Source organism: Schistocerca piceifrons, chromosome 5 (genome assembly GCF_021461385.2).
Source record: "Schistocerca piceifrons isolate TAMUIC-IGC-003096 chromosome 5, iqSchPice1.1, whole genome shotgun sequence".
Taxonomy (NCBI): Eukaryota; Metazoa; Arthropoda; class Insecta; order Orthoptera; family Acrididae; genus Schistocerca; species Schistocerca piceifrons.
Window position 1 is genome coordinate 112,403,342 of NC_060142.1, and position 22,385 is coordinate 112,425,726.

Sequence of the window (22,385 nt, forward strand, 5' to 3'; positions counted from 1 at the left end):
ATAAGGCCACGTCTGGCGGATATGGAGGCTGTGGCACCACTACAGTATTTTGTTTGGCGACAAATTCACGAACACGCAACGAAATGTGAGCTGGTACGTTATTGTGGAGCAAAAGTCGATCCAATGTTTCGCCTCAATCCTGGCGTTTTTTTCCGGATAGCTTCACCTAAACGGCGTTGAACCTGTAAGTAGCACTCCTTACTGACCGTTTCACCTTGTAGTAAGAACTCATGGTGTACTGTACCGTTCGCATCAAAGAACACACTGTCCGTAACCTTCCCATTTCACCACACTTACCGAGATTTGAAACTTCCTGGCAGATTAAAACTTTGTGCCGGACCGAGACTCGAACTCGGGACATTTGCCTATCGCGGGCAAGTGCTCTACAAACAGAGCACTGGCCCGCGAAATGCAAAAGTCCCGAGTTCGAGTCTCGGTCCGGCACACAGTTATAATCTGCCAGGAAGTTTCGTATCAGCGTACACTCCGCTGCAAAGTGAAAATCCCATTCTGGTTACCGAGATTTGTTTTCTATCCAGAATGCTTCCGATGGGACAGCTGGACCTTAGTTTCGATTTCATATCCGTAATTTAGCCTTTCACCACCTATTATGACACGTTTCAACAGTTCCACAGTATTCTTGACATCATCTAGCACCTCCTGATGAATTTGTCACTGTTTTTGTTCTAAGTTAACCACTTTCAAATAAATTTTCCTGTCACACGTTTCAAATCCGAGACATCCTAAATAATTTCATGGCATGACCGAATTTATAAACCAATATCATCAGCGACTTCACTGATTCCGATCTGGCGATGGTTAATAATTGTTGCTTTCACTTTCATCACGATTTCGTCGGTTGATGATATGCTGGAGCGTCCAAGGCAACTTCACGACCTTCTCCGAATCGCTTGTACCATTGACAATCTCTTGCAGCCATGCTAGACTAATCTTAAACCATATTTGACATTTGTAAAACGTTGCTGCTCTTAAGTATTTCGTTATAGCAAAATTTAACGCAAATACTGATGATGAGGTTCCATACTCCAAGGAGCGTAGGGGGCGATGGGGGAGACCCGCACCGCCGTACTAGGCAAGGCGGAGGTGGTTTGCCATTGTCTTCCTCCGACCGTAATGGGGATGAATGATGATGAGGCAGACGACACAACAACACTCAGTAGTCTCGAGGCGGGAAAAATACCTGACCCCGCCGGGAATCGAACCCGCGACCCCCCTGCGCGGGAAACGAGAATGCTACCGCAAGACTACGAGCTGCGGACTAAGTTCTTAGTTTCTTTTTATAAGAAATACATAATCGCCGATATTACCGAAACATGTGTATTCTTTTTGACAGTTCACAACAAACTAAATATCAGATATAGCTGACGCTTTGCAGATAATTTTCAAGCATGTTTACCAACACAACAACGAAAAAACCGCGCGTTAGAAGCTAATACAAAGTACGAAATTACAAAGTTATCGTTACCTTTTCAACACACCTCGTGTATAATCTGCAAACCACTTTGTGGAGTGTGGCGGAAGTACAAGGGCGTGATTAAAAGTCAGTCTCGGAATGTTTCATTCTGTTCTCAATATCGGTTAACGTATTACATGTCATGCATATTACTCGGCCGACTTTCCCGCTTCGCTGGCAACCCATTGCCGCTAGAGGACTCCAAATTGTAGCGTGTAACTTGGCGGTGTGTAACGTGTAACGTAACGATGTCGGTAAGTGAGACACGGCGTACTGTAAACGACTTTCTAACCCTAGAAAACGTGGCTGCAGCTGAAACTCGTAGAAGAATAAAAATATGATGATGGTTGTATCGATATCGTAATGTGCAATTCTGGGTTGTGCGTGCTCGTAATGAAGAAAAGGTGGTGTTAACCTAAACGTGCATGACGTAGGTCGGAGTGAACGAACGTGTACGGCAACTGTAAAGACTCATCGGAATCGGGTTTCTGAGCTCAACAGAGAAAATCGTCGAACAACAAAGACACAGCTCCCAGGTAAGTGTGACGTATCAGCAGAGTTGTGTACAGGCCACCGCTGCGTAACTGCGGTACAGAAATCTACGTGCACAGTCCGTGCCTCAACGTTCACTCCTGACACGAAACAGAGATGACTGGACAACTGTCAACAATTTTCTTTGCCTTTTGTGCGTGAGGATGAAGGGTTCCTTAACAAAAATGCGATAGGCGATAGAAGCTAGGTTCGCAATTTTGACCCCGAAAACAAGAGAGCATCAACAAAGTTCCACGACAAAGGATCACCGACGCCAGGAAGTTCAAGACCTTGCCATCAGCAGGCAAAGTCATGCAGTGTTCAGGGACGTGGTGAATTTGGCGGTCGTGCCTAAGCACACCAACATAAACTCTGCAAGGCAGTGCGAGACCATCCATCAGGAAACTGAAAGCACGAATTCTTTCATCCACATATAGAGCACCTCCCCCCCCCCCCTTTCAGCATGACATTGCCCGACCACACACGAGAGCTGCGACATCTGCAACAATCCGACGCCTTGGGTTCTTGTTCCATTTACATTTTCTGTGTGTTCATCCTTACTTTTGTTTATATTTTCCAAATGTATCATCCATCATCTTTCATACAGTCCCTACTTAGCCCCATTCGATTTTTCACCTGTTTCCAAAGCTTAAAAAACACGTTGAAGGACTACACTTCGATAGCGATTACGCGATGCAAGCAAAGTTGAGATTGTGGCTCCATCAACAATGTCAAACATTCTACAGTGACGGTATCAACAAACTGGTGACTCGCAGGGAGAAATGTGTACGTAGCCAGGGTGGCTACGTTGAGAAATCCAGAATGAGATTTTCACTCTGCAGCGGACAAATCCTGTACAGTCTGAGCTACCGCAGCACGACTCACGTCCGGCCCTCATAGCTTTACTTCTGCCAGTGTCTCGTCTCCTACCTTGCAAACTTTACAGAAGCTCTCCTGCAAACCTTGCAGAACTAGCACTCCTGAAAGAATGGATATTGCGGAGACATGGCTTAGCCACAGCCTGGGGGATGTTTCGAGAATAAGATTTTCATTTTCCTGTCGAGAAATACATGTGTACACATGACGAACAAAGACATAGAATGTGGTGTCACCGCCAGACACCACACTTTCTAGGTGGTAGCCTTTAAATCGGCCGCGGTCCATTAGTATACGACGGACCCGCGTGTCGCCACTGTCAGTGATTGCAGACCGAGCGCCACCACACGGCAGGTCTAGAGAGACTTCCTAGCACTCGCCCCAGTTGTACAGCCGACTTAGCCAGAGATGGATCACTGACAACTACGCTCTCATTTGCCGAGACGATAGTTAGCATTGCCTTCAGCTACGTCATTTGCTACGACCTAGCAAGGCGCCATAGCATTTGATATTATTTTATATTGTGGTTATAACATGTACCGTCAAGAGAGATGTTCTACAATTGTGGATTAAAGTTAAGTATTACATCAACTACGTACTTTATTTGCTACTATTAATTCCTTTAACTGTTCCAGACCTCACGCCAATCTGCGTGAGCTTAACGCGTGCCTTTCGGCTTCCTCTCATTGTGACTTGGCTGTCTTGCCAAGTCACAACATAGAATGTTAATAAGGTCTGTTTTATTTTAAAAGCTTTAAGAGTTTGCACATAAAACATTCTCAGGAATTACTTTCGAGAACTTTACTTTACGCGATCAGGCCCAGAGGACCGCGCGCTGCTACACGGTTCCTCCTCCACTGGGTTCTGTTTTGTGCCTCCTGGCGCCAATTATTCTGTTACAATCTGCAGCAAGTCCTCATGGATTCCATCCCTCCATCTCGTCTTTGGTCTTCCTAGTGGGCGTCTTCCATACGGAGTATAATCCATAGCTTTCAAAGGCCATCGGCATTTATCCATCCGATTGACATGTCCTGCCCATACAAGGCGCTTGGTTCTCATCTATCCTACAATGTTTGGTCTACTGTACATTTCGTCTACTTCACAATTATGTCTGATCCTCCATTCTACAGTGATTTCATCTTGTACCGGACCAAAGATCTTCCTTAAGAATTTCCGCTCAAAAACAAGCAGATTGTTCAAGTCTTTTTTCAGGACACTCCAAGTTTCACAACCATACAGTACTACGAGTTGAATCATTGTTTTATACAGTTGGAGCTTGAAATTACTCGAGAGACTACGCGATGCAAGAAATTGACTGAGACCAAAGTATAATCGATTGGCGGCTTAGACCCTCGCTTTGATTTCTGCTTCACATGCTGCGTCTTCTGTAAAGATTACCCCCAGATATTTAAATTCACTAACCCTTTTGCATGATCGGTTTCCGACTACTTTCGAGAACGCCCCTGTAAATTATAAGACCACCCATTCAGGAGACGAAAATTAAGGCCAAATGCAAATCTACAACCAGAGCTCCAGCGTGCTAAGCGGCCTAAAGAAGTTTGCAAAATTGTAATATCTGCGGCTGCAGATAAGACTGGCTGGTTTGGAATCAAATTAGCAGTTTTCAAGTGCAGACAGCACTTACCTTCTCCGCACAGTCCTGTAATTATGTGGTGTCACACAGAGTGAGTTCTGCACTAGTATTTAGTTCTTGTACGCACCCGTAACTGACATGTAATGCGGACTCTAATACACATTCTCCGCAGTCGTCCACACCTCAGAATGAAACGAAGGAATGTAACAACATGGCGTCTTGTCTACGACCTCGAGGGTGGAAAAACTGGGAGTGTCCATTGTTACCTAGTGTTCATAGATCATTATTGTAGCGTCCGACTCACTGTCACGAAATAGCTCTATACGTTCTTTAATTAGCAGTACGCGAACTTCAATACTGTTTCGTATTAGAAAGGAGCGACTCAAAAAGGCACGAAAACACGACCCTGAAGATGCACTTCTGCTGCCGACACTTGGCGTCCACGAGGCGGTGAACTCTGTTCATCCCCGCAGAGCAAACAGGGCGGTACTGCTCCTGCGTCCCCTGTTAAGACCTGTCCCGGGAAGAGTCGGCGTTCATTAAGAATAATTGAAAAGTCAACCAATCAAGGAAATTGGTTCCGTAAGGCGCAGTGGGTGACATGTTTGCACAGGACAAACACTGCTTTTATTAACGGCAGAAAGGAATATCTTTTATAGCTAGCTCCAGTGCAACCGCTGTTACAGCAGAAGGCTGTTAACGGAAAAATTAGGGGCTTGCTGCAACGATGCAGAAGAGCATAAGGATGAACATACACCGCGAGTTGTGTTCTCGCTACTGGAACACGACGTTTAAGTCTTACGTATATCTAGAAAATAATTTAGGATCGATCAATTGTTTTTTCGAAAATTTTTAAATATATCCGATATCAAAACTACCACTCTCAATCAGTAACATTTTTACACGTGTTTCAGTAATATCGGCGATTATGTATTTTGTATGAAAAGAGTTCAGAAAATTTGGGTTAAATTTTCCTATAACAGAATACTTAAGTGCAGCAACGTTTTACAAATGTCAAATATGGTTTAAGATTAGTCTAGTATGAGTACAAGATCAGTGGTGAATTTTTTCAACAACATCCGTTAAACAAATGACGCTGTTTTATTCATTGATAAGATAGAATGCATTCAGCTCTTTTTTAATAGAATCCAGGGTCATTAGCTAAGAGCGTGGACCTAAAATCATCTGCCACAAAACAAAATTTAATCAGTAACAAGAAGAAAATGAACAACCTGATTGTCACATTGGTGATGAATTATTTTAGAGAGAAAAATCAAATACCTAGGATTCTGGCTAACAGAACGCAGACAGCGTTTGAAAAACACAGTGCCGGCCGGAGTGGCCGTGCGGTTCTAGGCGCTACACTTTGGAACCGAGCGACCGCTGCGGTCGCGGGTTCGAATCCTGCCTCGGGCATGGATGTGTGTGATGTCCTTAGGTTAGTTATGTTTAATTAGTTCTAAGTTCTAGGCGACTGATGACCTCAGAAGTTAAGTCGCATAGTTCTCAGAGCCACTTGAACCATTTTCTGAAAAACACAGAAATCGGATTTGTAATTGTGCTCTTTCATTTACGACGTGTTGTTGGTGCTGCTATAGGAAGTAGAAACGTGGACAGTTAAAATGTTATCCATGAAAGCTTTTGAACTATAGGTATACTGCTGCATACTCAGGATGCTATGGGATTACCATGTGACCAATGATGAGATACTTCACCAAACTGATAAAAATTTTGAAGTAGTAAAACGCAGTCAGTGTAATTTGGGGGTGGGAGCCTTTTCCGAAGCGAGACGTCCACTTTAATATGATTTATCATTGAAGGAAAGATAGAACGAAAAAGTGGACATAGTCACAGAAGAGTGGCAGATACTGTTGCACTCTCTTCAAGAATTTCCGAGTTTTGGGTGATTAATATAGTAGCAGAAGGATTTCGAATGGCAGGTGAATCTGCTAATTGACGCAAATAGTGGTCGCGACAGAATCTTACAAAATAGTCCTTTTTTCTGTTAATTCAATTTCAAAAGTCATGCATATACTGCTATTTAGCCTCAAAACAGCCCTCTTCCACAGTACTAAGATATTTAAGACATTCTGAGACGTTCCCAGTAGGTCACGTTTTAGGTGTTTGATCGACGTGTGTTATTTAAGCGCGCCTGTATTGTGATGGAGGTAGATCCAATAAATCTTTCGTCACTTTCACGATATTTACTTTCCTTCCTATGACGCGACAATTTTCCACATCGCTAAATACAGCCTCTGTGAACGTTCCTCGCAATAGGGAGCGGCGTCTGCACCAACAGTCCCCTCTTTCTTGTCGGCCGCTGTGGCCGAGCGCTTCAATCTGGAACCGTGCCGCTGCTACGGTCGCGGGATGGAATCCTGCCTCGGGAATGGATGTGTGTGATGTCCTTAGGTTAGTTAGCTTTAAGTAGTTCTAAGTCTAGGGGACTGATGACCTCAGATGTTAAGTCCCATAGTGTTTAGAGCCATTTGAACCATCTCTTCTTTCTTCTGCATTGTACACAATATTTTTAATGTCGCAGAGAAGACTTATGTCCTTTTCTGTGAGTATTAGCTCGTATACGCATGTGATGATCCATAAATCGAATTACAGGAGAAGTATCGAAGAGTATAATTATGGCAAGACGCAGGGGAGGGTGTTGTAGCTGAAGGACACTGTACCTAGGAACGAATGACGTTCAGTGGTCGGTGTTTCAGTCTAATGACCGATTTCTGGATGACATGAAAGAACGCCCACTAGAGTTCCCCATAAGCACTTTCCAGTATTTTCTACTGTTTTTATTGTGGCGAGACGTGAGACTGAGTTTTGTGCAGCGACTGTAACTGTTACGAATTCCACATATTCAGCTGCAGTGCTTCTATAAAATATTTAAGTTACTTTTAGGCTGTTCGTAACTCTTCAGAGTTTTATATATTGAGTAAAATTATGAAAATTTTTAAAACTAGTTATAGAACGTGTGGACGTTTAAGCCATGGTTCGTTACCGTCCACCATCTTCTATTCTGAACGGGATTTTTTTTTAATTTGCAAATAAACTGAGTTTCCCTGATGTGTTTACATTTTTCTCCGTCTCTAAAATGGAAATTTATTTCAAAATACTTTTAATTTGTAACTGGTTTTTGATAATACTTGTTCTTAATTTGATTTCCCTTACTGATTATTGCTGTTCAGTAGAGTAGCCATGTCGCACAGAGACTATTAAATACAGTATTGACAGGATTTTCTCAACTGAAAAATTTGAATAGAATATCTCGTTCCAAGGTACGTGACCATGTACTTTGGAACAGTTTTCTCACACTTAGAGTAAGTTTTTCAATTCCAGAAACATAAAGCACACATAAAGTAAATGCTATCATTTCAGAGCTGGCTACAGGCTAAAGTCTGGAAAGTGTTACAAGTTACATCGCTCTAGTCTACGCTAAAACTTAGAGACTTAAAAATTAGCACTCTATGTCTCCTGTCGTTTTTTGTGAAAAGTAGAAGTGCCCCCAACACCGATTACAACAGATCAAATTAGGCAGTCTGTGCTACAGAATAACTCCGAAACTCTCAATCATCCGAGCCGGAACAAAACAAATACGCCCTCCATGCCAGTCGATAACCAGTACCGCCACGCTGGGAAATAGTGACGCCGATGTGGAAAAAATGCCAAACCTTCGAAATTAAGGAAAGTGAAACGTTAATCAGCCTGAAGTTTTTAATCTCTCGGTGATGTGGCTTTACTGAAAACAGATGAGTACTTACCTCCATCAGAGCTGTGTAACACCTCACATACCTACTTATAGGGTCATTCACCTACTTACAGGGCTGCCTGCGTTTTAAGGTCGAATCTGAACCTCAGTGATACTTCATGTTCCACATATTTTGATAAACCATTGTAACAGCTTAAGTTGTTGTGGTAATGAATAAGCTGTTTATCTCAACAGGAAGAAACATAATATTAATTTTCAATTACATGAAGGACATTCGGAAGGTAAGCTCTGATCGGGCGCGAAATGGAAACCACAGTGAAAATCCGGTGAAGCTTTGCACAGATGTGCTGGGCAGTGTCTCTAGTATGCCCGTCGATCGCGTCACGCCGCTCTTTCAGTTCTGAGCGCACAGTGGGCACGTGAAGATTCCTAGAAAATGGCGTCTCCCGCCGAGTATGAGGGCCTGATGAGAGATTTTACTTCTACATCTACATCTACATTTATACTCCGCAAGCCACCCAACGGTGTGTGGCGGAGGGCACTTTATGTGCCACTGTCATTACCTCCCTTTCCTGTTCCAGTCGCGTATGGTTCGCGGGAAGAACGACTGTCGGAAAGCCTCCGTGCGCGCTCGAATCTCTCTAATTTTACATTCGTGATCTCCTCGGGAGGTATAAGTAGGTGGAAGCAATATATTCGATACCTCATCCAGAAACGCACTCTCTCGAAACCTGGCGAGCAAGCTACACCGCGATGCAGAGCGCCTCTCTTGCAGAGTCTGCCACTTGAGTTTGTTAAACATCTCCGTAACGCTATCACGGTTACCAAATAACCCTGTGACGAAACGCGCCGCTCTTCTTTGGATCTTCTCTATCTCCTCCGTCAACCCGATCTGGTACGGATCCCACACTGATGAGCAATACTCAAGTATAGGTCGAACGAGTGTTTTGTAAGCCACCTCCTTTGTTGATGGACTACATTTTCTAAGGACTCTCCCAATGAATCTCAACCTGGTACTCGCCTTACCAACAATTAATTTTATATGATCATTCCACTTCAAATCGTTCCGCACGCATACTCCCAGATATTTTACAGAAGTAACTGCTACCAGTGTTTGTTCCGCTATCATATAATCATACAATAAAGGATCCTTCTTTCTATGTATTCGCAATACATTACATTTGTCTATGCTAAGGGTCAGTTGCCACTCCCTGCACCAAGTGCCTATCCGCTGCAGATCTTCCTGCACTTCGCTACAATTTTCTAATGCTGCAACTTCTCTGTATACTACAGCATCATCCGCGAAAAGTCGCATGGGACTTCCGACACTATCTACTAGGTCATTTACATATATTGTGAAAAGCAATGGTCCCATAACACTCCCCTGTGGCACGCCAGAGGTTACTTTAACGTCTGTAGACGTCTCTCCATTGAAAACAACATGCTGTGTTCTGTTTGCTAAAAACTCTTCAATCCAGCCACACAGCTGGTTTGATATTCCGTAGGCTCTTACTTTGTTTATCAGGCGACAGTGCGGAACTGTATCGAACGCCTTCCGGAAGTCAAGAAAAATAGCATCTACCTGGGAGCCTGTATCTAATATTTTCTGGGTCTCATGAACAAATAAAGCGAGTTGGGTCTCACACGATCGCTGTTTCCGGAATCCATGTTGATTCCTACAGAGTAGATTCTGGGTTTCCAAAAACGACATGATACTCGAGCAAAAAACATGTTCTAAAATTCTACAACAGATCGACGTCAGAGATATAGGTCTATAGTTTTGCGCATCTGCTCGACGACCCTTCTTGAAGACTGGGACTACCTGTGCTCTTTTCCAATCATTTGGAACCTTCCGTTCCTCTAGAGACTTGCGGTACACGGCTGTTAGAAAGGGGGGCAAGTTCTTTCGCGTACTCTGTGTAGAATCGAATTGGTATCCCGTCAGATCCAGTGGACTTTCCTCTATTGAGTGATTCCAGTTCCAGTTGCTTTTCTATTCCTTGGACACTTATTTCGATGTCAGCCATTTTTTCGATTGTGCGAGGATTTAGAGAAGGAATTGCAGTGCGGTCTTCCTCTGTGAAACAGCTTTGGAAAAAGGTGTTTAGCATTTCAGCTTTACGCGTGTCATCTTCTGTTTCAATGCCATCATCATCCCGGAGTGTCTGGATATGCTGTTTCGAGCCACTTACTGATTTAACGTAAGACCAGAACTTCCTAGGATTTTCTTGATGTTAAGCAGCCCACGTAACAAACTGCCATGTGTCTTCTTCCTCATGACAATTCTCGGCCGCACTCTGCAGGGGCAATGAAGACGCTCCTGCAGCGTTTTCGATGGGGAAGTGTTTGAGCACCAACCATGAAGTTCGTAGTTTCTCCCCTGAGATTCACCTCTGGTCACATGAACCGCTGGCTATGAAGACAACATTTTGGCATAGACAACGAACTGCAGATCAGCGTAGACAATTGGTGGAGAGCAGAGTCGGCTGGCTTTTGCGACGAGGGTACTATAAACTTGGTACAACGCTATGACATATGTCTAAGTCGTAGCGGCGACTATGTAGAGAAGTAGCTAGAAGCTGTAGCTAACTGTAAAAGATAAAGCATTTTTGATTTTTCAATGGTTTCCATTTCGGGACCGATCGGACCTTACTTCCCGAACACCTCTCGTGCGTTCTTTGTCTGAAAATACTCATTTTAGGATCGTCCACCATGTGCATGATTTTTACGCTAAACTTCAGTGACGCCCTGTATAGAAGATGCTTTTCATAATTCCACTCATTTCTAGTTCTGTGTTCCCACTACTGCGATGTCTTCTTTCATATATGTGCAATGTCATGCAACATACTTTTGCAAATAATTTCAACGATGTAGAGTCAGGACCAGAGAAGCTCACAGAACAGGAGACATATCCGTCTACAATAAATACGTAAATCAGTTTTAAAATAATAATTGCATATTTAACAAAATGGCTCTGAGCACTATGGGACTCAACTGCTGTGGTCATAAGTCCCCTAGAACTTAGAACTAATTAAACCTAACTAACCTAAGGACATCACACACATCCATGCCCGAGGCAGGATTCGAACCTGCGACCGTAGAGGTCGTGCGGTTCCAGACTGTAGCACCTTTAACCGCTCGGCCACTCTGGCCGGCGCATATTTAACAGCAGCTATTGCACATGCAATGAAATGTATACCGAAATAAGAAATTATTATTCAGAAATCGATTCAACATCCCTGGGCTCATAAAAAAAATATCAGCTGAGAGTCATACAAAACCAATCCATATACCGATTTTGTTCTATATTGGACAATATTCAGACTTAAACATAATCAGCTGAGCACCTACAAAGTGTAAGGTACGTTCAGGCGAACAGTGAAAAAATAAGAGTTAGTTAGTTTTCCCCGGTGTTATGATTAGTCATTGTGAATCTGTGAGAAGAGAATAACATTTTAATGTACTACCAAAGTTTATACGACATCTTGTAAAAAGAAATCAACTATTACTGGGTAAAATGAGGTATTGCTTGAATGACTGCATTGGACTATTTCTTTTTGAACTCGGACGAGCACCATTGATATCCTGATCGCATACCGCTGGCCTTACTGTCCCCAGACGAATTTAAAAGAACGCAAAATCCCCAAGACTAAAAAAGTTTTACAAAATCTGAAAGATAGCGCGTACTTCAATGCGAGATGCTTATAATTGTTTCCACAACGAAACTGTGTCTCGGAATCTGGCAGAAAACCCAAGGAGATTCTGGTCATACATACAGCACACAAGTGCCAAGACGCAATCAATAACTTCACAGCGCGATAAAAACGGTGAAGTCACTGATGACAGTGCCACTAAAGCTGAGTTATTAAACACGGTTTACCGAAACTCCTTCGCCAAAGAAGACGAAGTAAATATTCCTGAATTCCAATCAATAACAACTGCCAAGATGACAAACATAGTGGATATCCTCGGTATAGCAAAGCAGTTTAAATCATCTAAAAAAGGTAAGGCTTCTGATCCAGATTTTATACCAGTTTCTTTCAGAGTACGCTGATACAATAGTTCCATATGTAGCAATTACAAACAATCGCTCGCTCACAGAAAGATCCGCACCTAAAGACTGGAAAATTGCTCTAGTCACACCAATACCCAAAAAGGTAAGTAGGAGTAATCCGCTGAATTAGAGGCCCACATCACTAACGTCGATATGCAGTAGGGTTTTGGAACATACACTGTGTTCGAACAAAACGGTTTACTGACATAAAGTTAGCATGGATTCAGAAAATATCGTTCTTGTCAAACACAACTCGCTCATTATACTCAGAATTAATGAGTGATATCGACAGGGGATGTCAAATTGATTCCATATTTTTAGATTCCTAGAAGGCTTTCGACACCGTTCCTCACAAGCGTCTTCTAACCAAACTGCGTGCCTATGGAGTATCGCGACTGAATTCGTGATTTCCTGTCAGAAAGGTCACAGTTCGTAGTAATAGACGGATAATCATCGAGTAAAACAGAAGTAATATCCGGCGTTCCCCAAGGAAGTGTTATAAGCCCTCTATTGTTCCTGATCTATATTAACGACATAGGAGACAATTTCAGTAGCCGTCTTAGGTGGTTTTGATACCGTCTGGGCCAGATGCCTTCCTGGCGTCTAAGGATCTTAACTGTAAAGTAATGAATATCATTTTTTCTTCTGGTATTTTAATTATGCACATCATAAATCCTATTGAAGTACATAAGATAATTTTCCAACAAACATCAGGGAACAAGTATACAATGATGCATTTGTCAGTATATCCAGCTTCTGAAATAGGTGTCCATAACATCATCGTGGTTGAAGTCCACATATAATTCTTACTGCACGTTTTTGAGCAATAAGAATTTTTACGGTTGAGCTGCCCCAGAACGTAATTCCATAAGACATTACTGGAAGAAAATACGCAAAATGCGTCAACTTACTGATTTGCCCCTCCTCAAGATTTGCAATGATTCTAAGTGCAAATGTGACTGAACTAAGTAGTTTTAGGAGTTCCAAAATGTGTTTATCCCAGTTTAAATTCTCATTAATGTGGAGACCAAAAAATTTTGGAGTTTGTACCCTATTTGTCCTTTTCTCACCATGTGTTACACACATGATTGATATAGTACCTCTAGATGCGTGGACTGGATACGTTGTCTATTTTTAAAATTGAGAGTGAGACCATCCACTGAAAATCAGTGAATGAGTACTGTGTTTCAGCTGTACACGCTACAGGGTAGTCAGCTGCAGCACCATCATGTTGCGGCCATATTGCCAATCCTACCACCGAAGGCACTACTTCCTCCAGGTGAGGTAGTGTCATCGGCTGGAAGTACAAATATGTCTTGCCTGTGACGCGTTGTCGACGGATGACTGGTCCGACTTAGCAGTCGTCAATAATATCTCCCACAGTCTGAGACTGAGCCTGTGCTGAGGCGGATCCTCGATGGCCCACAAGTGGGTGTTGTGAAGGTTAACGATACCGCCCCTCGCAAAGGCAGCCTCATTTGTGAATAGGATGGATGGCAGAAATCCCAACACCGTGCTGTTCCGAGTGACGAACCAGAGGCAAAAGCGACTCATCGGAGGCAAGTCTGTAGGTAATAATCCATGTGATAGGCATAGTGGCACTTGTTACCCCATTCTGGCGGGCCACCTACCTAGCGCTGGCGCTGGGGTCACTGCCAAAGATCTTCACCTTCAAGTGAATGTACCTCCCTTAGAAAGCATCTCCACTGATACGTCCCCATGACCACGTTTGCTCGTTATCCTCTCTGGCATCGTTTCCGCCCAGTTGCAAAATCGCCCTCTCTAGCCTGAAGATGGTCCAGAGTAGACAGAAACTGCCTCTTGAATAATGAATGAGATACAAGTGCGAAACTGGGTCCTGAACATGCGATACAAGTGTGGTTGTTCAGAGAATGACATCAATCAAATACCGTGACTAGCAGCAGTCAACGACGGATTGCACGAAAGACATTTGGGGATGGTAGAATGAGATGGAGATTGGCACGCAGGCCGTGTGAAAAACAGGCCGCCTGACGGCTGAGAGGGCGCCGTCGACGGCTGGCTTACCGGTGCTGGCTGAGGCTGATCTCGTGGCCGAAGGTCTTGTTGCAGAGCTCGCAGGCGAAGGGCCGCTTGCCGTTGTGCGACCGCCGCGCGTGCACCTCGAGCCCGTGCGGCGTCGAGAACATCTTCTCGCACTTGACGCAGCTGTAGACGTCGCCCAGCGGGACGCCGACGCCCACGCCGACGCCCACGCCGACGCCGCGCAGCAGGTGGTGGTGGTGGTGGTCGTGGTACTGGCCCATCAGCGAGTGCCGCAGCCGGAACAGCTGCTCCTCCTCGGCGGACGCGCCGGCCGCCCCCGAGCCGCCCCCGGTGCCGCCGTAGCCGCCCCCGGAGGCGGAGCCGGACCCGCCGCCGCCGCCCCCGGAGGCTGACGTCGCCATGGCTGCCGCCGCCGCCGCCGCCTGCACCACGACCGACTGAGTGGATGGGTCGCATTTACTCCTCGTGAGGTGCTTTACTATCAACGTCATTTTGAAACGAGCCTATCTTATTTTCCCTCCTTCAACATGGCCTACCTGCTTCCATCATGAGCAATTTGCAACTCGATATACAAGGTGAAAATTATTGAACTATATTGAAAAGAAACGTTAATTGGTCAAAGAATACAGTACTGCCTGACATAGAAAAGATGTACAACATACGTCGTTGTTCTTTTTTGGATAACAACACCATTTTATTTAATACAGCAAAGCCGGATACCAATGTAGCAAAGAAGAGCAATTTGTATGTTTAATTATTCAGATGTGCACTTCCTTAAAATAGATCTCTGAATCCAGTTCGGTAATGGTGCAGTAGCCACATACTTAACAATCATATATAACCGTTCGCTCGCCGTAGGATCCGTACCCCGTCCCGAAAGACTGGAAAGTCGCACAGGTCACACCAATATTCAAGAAAGGTAGGAGGAGTAATCCACTAAATTGCAGGCCCATATCGTTAACGTCGATATGCAGCAGGATTCTAGAACATACATTGTGTTCGAACATTATGAATTACCTCGAAGAAAACGGTCTATTGACACACAGTCAACATGGGTTTAGAAAGCATCGTTCCTGTGAAGCACAACTAACTCTTTATTCACATGTTGAGTGTCATTGACAAGGGATTTCAGATAGAGTCCGTATTTCTGAATTTTCGGAAGGCTTTTGACACTGTACCACACAAGCGCCTCGTAGTGAAATTGCGTGCTTATGGAATATCGTCTCAGTTTTGAGACGGGATTTGTGATTTCCTGTCAGAGGGGTCGCAGTTCGTAGTAATCGACGGAGAGTGATCGAGTAAAACAGAAGTGATTTCTGGCGTTTCCCAAGGTAGTGCCAAATGCCCTTTGCTGTTCCTCATTGGTTGCTTGCAGATGACGATGTCGTTTATCGACTAATAAAAGTATCAGAAGATCAAAACAAACCGCAAAACGATTTAGAAAAGATATCTGAATGGTGCGGAAAGTGGCAATTAACTCTAAATAACGAAAAGTGTTAGATCATCCACATGAGTGCTAGAAAGAATTCGTTGAATTTCGGTTACACGATAAATCAGTCTAATTTAAAAGCCGTAAATTCAACTAAATACCTACGTGTTACAATTACGAACAACTTGTATTGGAAGGAACTCATAGAAAATTTTGTGGGGAAGGCTAACAAAAGACTGCGTTTTATTGGCAGGACACTTAGAAAATATAACAGCCTACTAAGAAGACTGTCTACACTATGCTTATCCGTCCTCTTTTCGAATACTGCTGCGCGGTGTGGGATCCTTACCAGGTAGGGCTGACGGAGTAGGCCTACTTCGAAAAAGTTCACAGAAAGGCAACACGTTTTGTATTATCGCGAAATATTGGAGAGACTGTCACAGAAATGATACAGGATTTGGGCTGGAAATCATTAAAAGAAAGGCGTTTTTCGATGCAACGGAATCTTCTCACGAAATTACAAACACCAACCTTCTCCTCCGAATGCGAAAATATTTGTTGACACCGACCTACATAGGGAGAAACGATCGCCACGATAAAATAAGGGAAATCAGAAAAAAATGGCTCTGAGCACTATGGGACTTAACGTCTGAGGTCATCAGTCCCCTAGAACTTAGAACTACTTAAACATAACTAACCTAATGACATGACACATATCCATGCCCGAAGCAGGATTCGAACCTTCGACCGTGGGGAAATCAGAGCTCGTACGGAAAGATGTAGGTGTTCATTCTTTCCAAACGCTATACGAGATTGGAATAATAGAGAATTGTGAAGGTGGTTTGATGAACCCTCTGCCAGGGACTTGAATGTGATTTGCAGAGTATCCATGTTGGTGTAGATGTAGATGAATGAATGGCTGGTCGTCTGCTGACCACAGATAGTGAAGGTAGAGTCTATAATCATCTTTTAGACGGTTCTCTGGTCACCTTTGGTCGAACCAACGAGAGGAAATATACCAGGACATCAGAGGGCCTGGAATGTGGCTGACCAATACGGTGATAAGGTCCTCCCCCACTTCTGGGGAAGCGCGGGATAACCGGATGAACGGCCAAGTTTCAGCACTCTGTCGCTGGTTCCTGAGGTGTGAAGGCGTGTTTTATGTGTGCTCCAGAGAAACAAATTTAAATGAAAATGGTATGCATGTGCAATATTTAAGAATAGATAAACTAATAACTTCTCTTTTTAGAAACTTTGGTGGGAGGCTCATGTAAATTGTTCGGAAAAAGGTAGGCAGGTAAAAAATTCATGGGGAAAATAGGATTCTTCGGAAGTGACAAAGAAACGACGTGTCGTAATTATAAGACGAAATGCTAGCGTGTGGTAGTATTAAGATGAAATACTTGCGTGTGTAAATCTAAGTTGACATACTTAAGATTTCCGTGTGCAGAACTTGAATTAGAGACAAGCACTTCCACGTGGTGAGTACGGTGTGAGTCTCAACCAGACTATGAGACAATAAAAAGAATTAGAAGTGCTTGTCCTAGCATTCAGTTGAGGATCCGAGTGTGAGATAAATAAGATACGAAAACTTCCATTATGAGATACATTCGTGTGACGCCAGCTTGATATTCAGATACTCTGAGAGTGAATTAAGGTGAGTCAGCCATCTACTCTGCAACAACCATGTGGGTTGCATTGCACAGGCAGATGTGCATAAATCCTCCAGAGTTGTGGTAGGAAAATTATTACGTAGGTCAGTGACGTGCGAATCTTGGATGAGAATTGTTTGATCGGGGAAAGCAGAACGAGTAGATAACCAAACATTTTGTTTTTGAGAAGTGTTTTATACTGCTAGGGTGATTAATTTTTTGTATTTAATCTCTCTGATTTGCATGAGACAGTAGCGAATTAGGTTCAAATACGGTGCGTCAAGCATGATTTTTCCTAGTTCAGCACTAAAGTCAGGAAATTCGTTATGTTGCTAATGAATGAGGTTGAGATAGTGTGGGAGAGAATGAAGTAGCGAAAGATTCCTTACTAATCTAGAAAGCGCACAGTAGCAATAAACCGAAACATTACGAGACCATAGAATGATAAAATTCTTATGTTATGTTGTGCACATTGGGTGGAGAATCCCTTGTTTAACTACTGTGTTTAAGTGTAATGCAAGAAATTTTGCAACATTTGCGTGAAAGAATTTACTGTAATAAAATAGGAGGTACGTGAAACAAGTAGTCTTGATTACTGAGTTGTGGGTAGCTATTTTGTTGAGTTATTTAAACATAACATCCATTTTCTTGCTGTGATGTCTAACCTTTGATTAAAATAAATACCACACAAAGGAAATGTGGTCTTGCCAGGGTGGAGTGAGTCCATGAGAAATGTGCAGAAGCTATTAGTCAGATGCGTTATCCATTCCGTTGCGTTAAGAAGTAAGGACAAGAATAAGTTATAGCTTAACTGATAGCCACTAGGGCTCATATTTCTAGCATACTTGCAGTGGGTATGATAAATGATGAAAATATTTCTGATGTACGAATAACAATTGCACTCGCTTGGCAGGCCTGACTACTAGATGCCACAGAATGGGGTTGGAACCTCCCATTAGTCACAAACGACGGCGTGCACTCACTTCATTCAATATGTAAACGTCACTGCAGGTATTCGGATTTAGATGATGACATGTTCGATATGTCTGCCGTCATTGGCGATGTCGTTGCGCACAAGAATAGCGAAATTCTTTATGACACGCTGAAGTAATATCGATGCTGTCGATGACCTCGTGAATGGCTTTTTTCGGCTCAGTAATGGTTTCGGGGTTATTGCTGTACATTTTGTCTTTAATACAGCTCCACAAAAAGGACTCGCATGTGTTTAGATACGGAGGATGTAGCGGCCAAACGAGGCCGATGCCAATGGCCTCTGGGTACCCCAGAACCAGAATGCGGTCCCCAAAGTGCTCCTCCAGGACATCACTTTTCTGCTTCGATAGAGTCGTTTTGTATAATGGGGATGAAATCATCTTGCAGAAAATTCACCTACCGTTCAGTAGTCACCGTGCCATCAAAGAACATCGCACCGATTATTCCGTGACTGGACATTGCACACCACACAGTAACCCGTTTGTGTGTGAAAAGACTTCTCGATCGCGAAATGCGCATTCTCAGTCCTCCAAATGTGGCAATTTTGCTTGTTGACGAACCCATTCAAATGAAAGTGGGTTTCGTCGCTAAACCAAACCATACTAATTCCCATCATGCCCCGCGGGCAACCGTGCAGTTTGAAAGTCCTAACGCAAACCGTTCAGAAGTTATGACGATTTTATTTCATGTAGTTCAATAACTGTCACCTCGTATTTCTCTATAATGCGGAGCTAATGAATGCTCTGCGGGTCGTATCGTGACTGTGCGTGCGGTCTCCACACCTTGAGGAAACGTAATCATCAGCCTCTATCAGAGGTGACCTTATCCACAAGGACCTCTGATTTCATGTTACATTTTTATTAATGCACAGACAACTAAAATTATTCATGTGTAGCCGGCCGAAGTGCCCGTGCGGTTAAAGGCGCTGCAGTCTGGAACCGCAAGACAGCTGCGGTCGCAGGTTCGAATCCTGCCTCGGGCATGGATGTTTGTGATGTCCTTAGGTTAGTTAGGTTTAATTAGTTCTCAGTTCTAGGGGACTAATGACCTCAGAAGTTGAGTCCCATAGTGCTCAGAGCCATTTGAACCATTTTTTATTTATGTGTAAATGAGTATCTAAATTCGCCCCTGAATTTAGTGCCTCTTCGATGTAGTTGTATCGTAATGAGACTGATTTCTCGAGAATACTGGACTTTCCGAACGATTACGTGAAAGGCCCATGTTTTGTTGCTGCCAACCTATGCGTGCTGTTCATGTGGTCTCCACGCTCGACAGAAGCAGAAAGGCTCCGCCGAAGGGGATGGAAGGCGGTGTGGTTCGGACGGTAGCGAGTGAGAAGAGCAACGACGGACGATGTGAGAGAGTGGGAAAAGTACTGACAAAACTAATATTTCGGATAGACTGTCGATACTGCAAGGAAAATGTGACTATTGCAAGTAAAAAAATGAGACAAGTACAGAAGTGATGTCAAGGTTCGACAAAATGTCTGACATGATGAAACAACTTTGTGCAATAGATACTGCTTTCGTACATTAACTGTTTGTACAGAAAAAATAATGTGGTAAACATAAATTTGGAACTAAAATCGACTAATTGTGGGCTTGTTCTTTAATTTAATCATCTTCACACAAAAAATAGCCGTGAAAGGAGTGGGGTACTTGAGCCGTTGTAATGTCCCCACAGAAAATACCCTCTACCACGCACCAATTAATCATTTTCAATCAAACCATCCACATTCATTCACTTTGGAAAAGTTATCTGATCTGATTTTCTCGTAATATATGCGGCGACAGCTCGACGACGCCAAAGTATTTTCTAGTGTGTTTATTCTTTGAAATAACAGAGATGCATATATGCATTCTCCATGGTTGTTGGAGAGTGGTAACTAGGACAGCTTCTGGAGTATCTGTTGAGGGATTGACGTGTTTCTGAGAGATACATACTCCGCTTTTCTTCTCGCTAAAGCGAGCCAATTAACATTTGTGCCGCTAGCGGTTTGTTTGAATAGAAAGAGACTGTAAACGGAAAATAATTAAGACGTGGAATCACCGGAGATCTGGACATGTAATGGAGATGGATTTAATACACAATTTCCTTCATAAATAAGGTTTGTGATTTTTTTGTTCTGGAGTGAATGAACGAATTAATTTTTTTCTGAATCATTTGATGATCACGTTGGCGCTGTAATTAGTGGGGAAGTTTCAGCTGTGTCAAAGAGAGCCTGCAATCACTGAGTCTGTGTTAAATCGTCCAAAAAGGCTTCGTACACATCTGGAATTCGCAATCTTTCGTAAAAGGAACAAATTGTCCAAACGATTGATTCTCCCGACTGAATGCAGTGTTTAATAGTAATAATAAATGTAAAGATCTCTTACAGCAAGCCAGCCGCTGATTACCAAGACGAAGGACTCCACCAAAGATTCTGTTTGGCTGATTTCACGTAATGAAATATTATATTAAAAACTGTACACAGATAAAGGAGAGAAAGAGAGAGAGCGAATGAAAATAGAGACAATACTAATAATCCTCCATTAGTCTAACTTTTCGCCTGTCTTATCACGTATCAGCCAAGAACTGGGAGGCCCTTACTTTACTGTATAGATTTATGTGTGAAGGTGAAGGGATCTTAAAGGCAACACATACACGTCTATACAGACAAGACATTACACAGAGATAGCGGCTAGCTGCATTCATCATCTATTCTTAGATGAAGAGACGGCAACTTATTATCCGAACGTTTAAAAAATGTTAAACCGTGGCTGGCTCGCCTGCATGTCGTTTGTTCTTTGGCATTTTGTTACTACCATAAAGAGTTGCTGGCTTGCCTCCATCAGTTTCAGCATTTCAGCAGCAGCGCTTATCGATAATAGTACTGCTGTACCATCTTTGGTGTGACCGCTATATTTCCGTGTTGTGGTGTGTGTGGCAGTCGGTCGGTTGGGACAGAGCAGCGAGGAAGTCTCCGCAGCACTGGATCAGCCTGGGACTGCTGGCGGCGTGCACGCATGGTCAGATTGTGAGGTGCTAGCTTTGAGATTGTTCAAATGGCTCTGAGCAGTATGGGACTTAACTTCTGAGGTCATCAGTGCCATAGAACTTAGAACTACTTAAACCTAACTAACCTAAGGACATCACACACATCCATGCCCGAGGTAGGATTCGAACCTGCGACCGTAGCGGCCGCGCGGCTCCAGACTGTAGCGCCTAGAACCGCTTGGCCACTCCGGCCGGCTAGCTTTGAGAGCTACAAAGTTCGTTGCCCACCGAACCTGGACGCTGAAGTTCAGTGATCACTTAACCTGTCATGAAACGTCTACTGCTGTGACATCTCTTCGTTCACTGCCGGTTGTTGCTTCCTGTCGTGGTCGTGCGGTAGCGTTCTCGCTTCCCACGCCCGGGTTCCCGGGTTCGATTCCCGGCGGGGTCAGGGATTTTCTCTGCCTCGTGATGGCTGGTTGTTGTGTGCTGTCCTTAGGTTAGTTAGGTTTAAGTAGTTCTAAGTTCTAGGGGAATTATGACCACAGCAGTTGAGTCCCATAGTGCTCAGAGCCATTTTTTTGTTGCCTCCTGGGCCGTTCCGGCTGGCAGCAACGTAAGGTGTGTTGGAGTCGGCGAAATTTTGCAGCTGTCTTCCTGTATGGTCTTTAACTATTAAATTGGTTGTTACTTATCAGTGAAGAGCACCAGCGGTATTTTCTGCCTTGTGGCCGTTAACGCCCCAGTTACCTGCCCTGGCCGTTAGCGTAGTTTTCTGGCAGTGTGCCTTTTCTCGCCGTGTTGATGCTGTCTGGCACAGTGTGTAGTTCGACAGTCTTTTAGTTGTTTGATCATATTTTTTTCTTAAGAGTGGTTATTGTGCCTTGGTTGTTTTTAGATGCCAATTTTGAAGATGTAGTGCGTCTAGTATCTTCGTCCTCGGCTGATATTTTCCGTTGTCGTACCGCTGGTCGGACGGAAGGGAATCAGGCTGCTGGTCGGTTCTTCCAGCCACCCCTGGGTGGGGTTGCCATCCGATTATTCAGCTTTAGTCTTGGCTGCCTGTCTT

At 43.7% G+C, this 22,385-nt stretch overlaps 1 protein-coding gene across 1 annotated transcript in view; it reads right to left on the minus strand.

The window, feature by feature from the left end:
- LOC124798774 (zinc finger protein Gfi-1-like) overlaps nucleotides 1–14,526 on the minus strand; it is a 178,795-nt gene extending 164,269 nt beyond the window's left edge. Inside the window, exon 1 of the mRNA XM_047262303.1 lies at nucleotides 14,288–14,526. Within this exon, the coding sequence (XP_047118259.1) occupies nucleotides 14,288–14,526 (239 nt within the window). The remainder of the gene's footprint in view (nucleotides 1–14,287) is intronic.
- Between the last annotated feature and the right edge of the window lie 7,859 nt (nucleotides 14,527–22,385).